A 7,105-nucleotide genomic window follows, 5' to 3' on the forward strand; every position below is an offset into this window, starting at 1 on the left:
GTGTGTGGTACTTTGGGGGAACTCATTATGCTTTGGCTTACAGTTTGATTGTTATGGTTTCAGGTACTTCAGAGGACAGGGGCAAGGATAAGGCTTGATAGTGCACATCATCCTAGATGTTTTATGAGTTTATGATTTTCGGATACTCTGATTCATGTTTTGATATTTTGGAAACTATGAATTGTAGATTGATGTGTATATTTAATGAACTAGGTTTTTTATTTATAATTCCTAGTCTATCGCATCTAACCACACCTTACACGCAGTGAACCTGATAGAGTATAGTATAGTTTTGATAAGCAAGGGTGTCGAACTCAAGGGGAACGGTAGTGAATTAATATTAGAATGTTTGATTATAGGTTACCAAGAACACGAAAACAATAAGAAAGGGTTTTATTAAATTAAATTTCAAATAACTAATTAAACTGCAAATCTCGAGAAACTGACTGAAGACAAATCTCTTTAGGTACTTTGATTTAGACAAATTACATCTCAAAATAATGGCTAACAACTAATACAATGGATATTTATTCATTATTCACCAATTCCTAATATGACTAGCATCATGGTCAGACTACTAATGATCATTTGATTTTAACACAACTATTAATTCATTGATTAAGTGAATAGACAATCATGCAAATCAGTATTTAATTCGTATTAAGCAAGATTTGATCTTATTTAACCCTAATGGTAATAAAAGTTAAATCATGCATAGAATGGTCATATACTCATGCACACACATTAAAGTTCATCACTTTATTTCCTAACCCTAGGTTTTGGTCCAACACTAGTCATAATTACCAATGGTCATGGACAACTATGATTCAAATTAACACAGTCAGAATGGTCATCTAAACTCTATTAATTCAGCAATAGGTAACAAAGTAACAATCTTTAATACATATGGATCTTGCAATCAAACTTGAAAAAATAAATTAAATAAGAATAAAGAATCCAAATACCAATTAAACCATAAACTCAAAGATTCATTAAATCTTAAACATAAAGTAAAAGGTTTTAACACCTAAATCAAAAGGTAAACACGTAATGGAATCACAGTGGAATGCTAATCATGGTCAGAACAACAAATCACATGATCTTTGGCATGAATCCACTCTCTAATCCTTCAGATCTTCGCTCCTGTCAACTTAAAGGCCTTCTGGGCGCCTTCTAGACCCTCAAAACGACAGAAGAAGGGTTTCTTGTCGATCAAGGATCAGTAAAATTCGTAATCTCTCTTCTGGTCCACCCTAGATCGCAATATATAGGTTTTGGAACCGACTTACGAACGTTGGGCGTACGTTGTAAATCAGCGCATTTTCTAACTTTTCGACCCAGCCGCGAACGTTGGGCGTTCCCCCATTATGTTGGGCGTAATGGGCCTCTTCAACCACTTCATTCCTTTTAGCAATCCAAGTCCAATTTCCTCCTTTTTCGCTTCGTTTCCGCTCTAGCAACAATTTATACCTGTAAAATGTAAATTTAAGCATTATGAGTACCTTTTAGTTCTAAATAGCATAAAAGCATAGTATAAAATAATAAGAAAACGTCATATATATATATATATATATATATATATATATATACAAAATAGACGTTATCATAGACATTTATGGTTTTTGGATGGTTTTAAAAATGAAAATTTTACCTTGATTTTTGGGATGCTACATTGGAAATGGTGATCTTCCTCCACCTCCTCCCCTTCCTACCACTTACAACCTCACTCTTTTGTTAAACCTCTCAAATAACAAGCTACCATTAAGGAATTGGTTGAATACAACCAATACGTTGACGACGCCACTAAGGTCGCTTACATTATGATTGCAACCATGACACCTAAACTTCAAAATTCCTATGAGGACTGCTGACCTTGTGAAATGAACTTGGCTCTTTCTCAAATGTTCCACAAGAAAGCGAGGCAAGAGCTTTATGAAGTCGTCAAGGCCCTGATGGCGTGCAAGTTAAAAGAAGGGAATTTGTGTGTGCTCATGTACAAAATACGCAGAGACATGTGGAGAGATTGGAAAAGATCAATGTGAAATTTGAAAAGGAGCTTGCCATTGACATGGTGCTTAACTCATTACCTAGTAGATATGATCAGTTCATCTTGAAATATCATTTGAACAATACTGATACCATATTGATTGAGCTTCACAATATATTGCAAATAGATGAAGCAAGAATGAAGAAGTCTCATTCCAACAGTGTTGTAAGTTACCCATTCATGGTTATTCAATGAGTCAAGGGGAAGAATAGAAAGGCCTATTACCGACCTAAGTGGAAAAGGAAATCCCACATTGGAGAGTCCAGTAGGTCAAAGGGAAAAGTCAACTTCCATGCTCCTCCTGTCGTTGATATGAAAGAAGTCATGTGATTTCATTGTGGCTAAAAGGGACATTAGAAGAGAATATGTCCTAAGTACCTACAAGAAGTAAGAGAAGCTAAGGACAAGTTGTATGGCTCTACATATGTTATATACTCTATTAAAATCACTAACACTTTTGTTTCAAACTCTTGTATCCATAATACAGGATGTGGTTTCCACATTTGTTCTAATACACAGGGACTAAGGGAAAGTGAAGAGGTCAAGCATGGGAAGTTGAACCTGGTCATGGGAATAGGCAAGAGTCGGTTGTTACCAGGATTGGAGTTTGTGAGCTTGTGTTTGATAATAGTGTTAGGGTTGATTTAAACAAATTTTGTTATTCATCAGAAATAAAAAGAAACATAATTTAATTCCATGCTTTATTTAGACAAGTATATCGTTATAGTTTCAATAATAGTGGTGGTGCATTTGGTTTATAAAAATTGTGCATTTATTTTCAAAGCTTATCCTTGTAATGGTGTGTATGAAACTGTTGTGTGTGTGTGTGTGTGTGAATGAATTTGGCAATAGTGTTTTTAGTATTCATTCTTCTAATGGTTTAGACAATGAATGCTTACGGAATTGTTATTTTGGGCATATTAATAAGAAATGCATCGCCCAAATCCAAAAGGATGGAGTGTTGGAATCGTTTGACTCAAATCAGATGATGAATGTGAATCTTGTTTACTTGGAAAGATTACTAAGTCACATTTCACTGGTACTTGTGAAAGAGGTGAATGATTGTTATACCTCATGTAACATCCATAAAAATCATGCCAATTTTAAACTTTTAAAATATCCCAAAACCATTGATTATTACAAAAGTTGTTTTCAAAATAGTTTAGTGTCAAAATATCCCATAATCAAATCATAAACAACAGGAGATGTACGATCATGTCTTCGCCTTCCCGCGATCATCAGAAGTATCTGAAACAAAATCAACAACTGTAAGCCTGAAGCTTAGTGAGTTCCCCCAAAATACCCATACGCACATCAACATACATATAACACAAACAACATACTATGGGTCCAATCAACTATCGGGTTGGAATACCCCAGGCCCTCAACCATCGGGTTGGAATGACATCATATTATAGGTCCAGTCATCCTCGGGATGGAATACCCCAGGCCCACAACCATCGGGTTGGAATGCCCTCATACTACGAGTCCAATCATCCTCGGGATGGAATACTCGCGGCCCATAACCATCGGATTAGAATGCCCAGGTCCGTTGGCTTTCGCACAAAGCAGATAAGCCTCAACCACCAATCAAACATGTGCACTTATAACAGATAATCACATAACCGTCTATAGACAAACAAACCGGTCTAACGGATCATAGCAACATAATAACATCCTATCTACCAGGATACTGATCTAACAGATCATAATAGCATAACACCATCCTATCTACCAGGATACTGATCTAACAGATCATACTAGCATAACATATCAGGATAACAATCCAAAAAGGGTCGGCCTTGGTCCCTTAGACCCTTGAGCATAGTGAGGAAAACTCACCTCACAACTGTTGAACTGAAGTGATAAGCTCAAACTCTCGAACCACAGCCACGAACTCCACCACCTATATTTTCCATGAGACCGCTCCCATAAATTCCCAATTTACTAAAATACCCCCAGAGGTCAAACTGGTCAACCCTTGGTCAAAGTCAAAGTCAACGGTCAAAGTCAACAGTCCATGTTGGCCCAACTCATCGAGTGCAGCTAGCAACTCGTCGAGTTCCTTAAGGGTTCAGAAGGTCATAAAGCCCGCACTGACTCGTTGAGTTTACCACCAACTCGTCGAGTCTATGCATAATCAGAAGTCAAGGAAACCCTAATTGGCTCTTTGCGTCATCCTACTGACTCGCCGAGTTCATGCAGAAACCTTCAAGGCTAATCTTCATCGGACTCGCCGAGTTGGCCATGAAACTCGTCGAGTCTCTTCAGTCCTTTCCCATTCAGATGCTTATAAGCCACCCCAAAGATCCATATTGCAGATCTGAGTTCCTAGAGCATACTTTCTACGTAAATTTGCAAACTTTACGTACTTGCAAGGTGCTAATGGCCAAAATCAAGCTAGAGAAGAGGTTCTAAGTGAGGATAAGGCATTATCTTGCAAAAGGCTGAAACTTTATGACCATAAGAACCAAGATGAGTCTAGATCTGAAGTTGCAACTCCAGATCATGTTCAATACCCGAAATGAAACACCAAACAAGCTAAAATGGCCCTAATATTTAACATAAAGAGATCTAGAATGAGAAAAGTCAAGGTAACGACTTGTTACCTTCAAGTGATGCAAAAATGAAGTAGATTTCAGATCCCTCAACTGTTCCTCTCTCAAAGCTTCTTGATCTCCAAGCTCCTCTCACCAAGATCCACCTTTCAAGCTTAAAACACACAAATATGGGGAGAAAACGCGATTTAGGGTTTTTGGACTCAAAGGGGGTCGTAAGGGAGGCTAAGGGAGGCTAATGACCCTTTAAATAGGGTGCAAAACCCCGGAAATTAGGGTTTCATCCACCAGCTCCAACTCGTCGAGTCTGTCCTCCAACTCATCGAGTTGGTCACTTAAAACCCGCGACCAAAACTGTGCCTACTCGACGAGTCAGGGCACCCAACTCGTCGAGTCAACCTTTCAATTAGAAATGTAAGACTGAGAAGTTTATACCTGAAAGTAGGGGTGTTACACCTCATCCATACGGATGTATGTGGGCCTTTCAGATCCACCACAAGGGATACTAATCGCAATGTATGCGGATGTATCTGGAGAAAAGTATGAGAAAAAGAGTAGATGGCAGAGAAGGAGATAAATGATATGAGAAAGAGTATAAAGTAATGAACAGAGAATAGTATAAGAGATAAATGAAAGAGAATAATAGCAATGTATGCTATTAAGAGGCAGATGTTAGATTGTAGAATATGAGAAACAAAATAAAGAAGAAAAAATGGAGTATGGAAAGATAAAGGAAGACAAAGAATAAGAGTTAGATGAAGATGAAAACATATTAGAATATAACGCATCATACCTATGGGCTGATGTAGTAGATAGTTTCATGTTTTTGGGATTCAGGTAGTAGCTGATGTACAAGAGAAGAAGACGGAAGCACAAGGACCTAGAATAGATTTAATTATTGTATTCACCTTGTTGTTCTTTTATGTAGTAGAATTTATTGTAAACCCGTGATCAACCCTGAGATTTAAAGTGTTTTAATTTTGGTAGAATTCCACAATTGTTAGATAAAAATCTGATAATCCTCTTAGATTAATGTTAGAAAATTTGGGTCGTTACAACAACCTCTTTAGATTTATACAAACCATTATGAAGCTGGAAGTATCTATTATGAAATTATAAAAGCACATGAAAGAAATATTCCAAAATAACGATGATGTAAAAGTTTTAAAAAAAATAAAGTTGAGATTTAATAATAAAAAATAAAAAAATATAAGGGCTAAATGAAAAAAATATATATATAAAAATGATAAATCGAAAAAATAAAAATAAAAAGGGATAAATAGGGAAATAGGAAATATATAAATGATTTTTTAGAAAAATAAAATAAAATTAAGATTTAATAGAAAAAATCAATATATAATCTTTTTTTAATAATTAACCTAATTTTAAAATCATGAAGTTATACTATCCATGAACAGTTTTATTTTAATATATATAATAATATGAAAATTATAATGGAATTAAGTAACATTTCTTATCTACTCCAAAGTCCAAAGCAGCCACACCCACGTCCCAAAGGAGAGGTTCTACTTCTATCAGCAATGGCGTCCTCCAACCCTCTCTTCTCATCACCACTCCCTCTGTCCCCACTCAGATCCCACGCGCCGCTGCCCCTAACCTTCTCCTTCACAACGAAAGCAACCCCCGATGATTCTTCCTCTACCGATGGTCCCACCTCCGAATCACCCGAGACTGAAAGTTTCGAGGACCGACTCTCACAGGTACGTCTGCGTTACCGGAGTGGCACAGGGAAGAAAGCCGACGCACGGAAGAGCAAGAAGTCCGGGAAGAAATCCGGTGGGAGTTCCGGATCGGGGGCAAACATGTACCTCCCACCGGTGCCTTTGAAGGAGCCTATTTCAGGTGGAGTGAAAGTGGATTTCGGATTCAGCCCGTATTCGGAGAGGATGAATGGACGGATGGCGGCCCTTGGGTTGGCGGCGTTGGTGTTAGTGGAGCTGGCGACGGGAGAGAGTGTGATAAAATACCATACGCCGTCGATCATTTTTATTCAGGTTTATTTTGTGGCTGCCGTTACGGCGGTGTATTGTAAGGTTGAAAAGGAAAAGGTCAGCATTTGGCCACAGTCGTAGTGAGGTGCTCCGGTTGACACGCAGTACTTGGCATGGATGATTGGTACAGCTGTTTCTGTATTTAGTTTTTGTTCAACGATTGAAATATATATACTATAATTATTTGTTAAAATGGCCATAACAATCGATTGGAACTCTGAAAATGTTTATATACATAAAATAGCAACTTACTTATGTTAATTTGGTTTAGTATAGGCTTATAGCATCCAACTTTTATTTTTATTGAGAAATCTATTAGAGCTTCACTAATATGAGAAACAACCTACACCTTTGAAACCAGGGTAGCAATACTTAAAACAGAATCCCCTATTGGTACCCTGATTTCGAAGGTCATATGTAATGTACTATGTCAAAAGATGACTATTTTGTTTCTAATTTTAGTAAATGTCCATGACTTTCGTGAGATT

General features: G+C 37.3%; 1 protein-coding gene across 1 annotated transcript; it reads left to right on the forward strand.

Annotated features, from left to right (window-relative positions):
• Positions 1-6,068: 6,068 nt before the first annotated feature.
• On the forward strand, positions 6,069-6,878 carry LOC145161181 (FKBP-type peptidyl-prolyl cis-trans isomerase). The gene has a single exon (XM_079080670.1). It carries the CDS (start codon positions 6,147-6,149, stop codon positions 6,696-6,698), a length of 552 nt encoding a protein of 183 aa, XP_078936796.1. The 5' UTR covers positions 6,069-6,146; the 3' UTR covers positions 6,699-6,878.
• Positions 6,879-7,105: the final 227 nt, after the last annotated feature.

Source organism: Lactuca virosa, chromosome 2, assembly GCF_052849685.1.
Source record: "Lactuca virosa cultivar CGN04683 chromosome 2, Lactuca_virosa_CGN04683_v6, whole genome shotgun sequence".
Taxonomy (NCBI): Eukaryota; Viridiplantae; Streptophyta; class Magnoliopsida; order Asterales; family Asteraceae; genus Lactuca; species Lactuca virosa.

Excerpts from the sequence above, each read along its gene's own strand:
- LOC145161181 (XM_079080670.1), top strand. The coding sequence starts at position 6,147 with ATGGCGTCCTCCAACCCTCTCTTCTCATCACCACTCCCTCTGTCCCCA.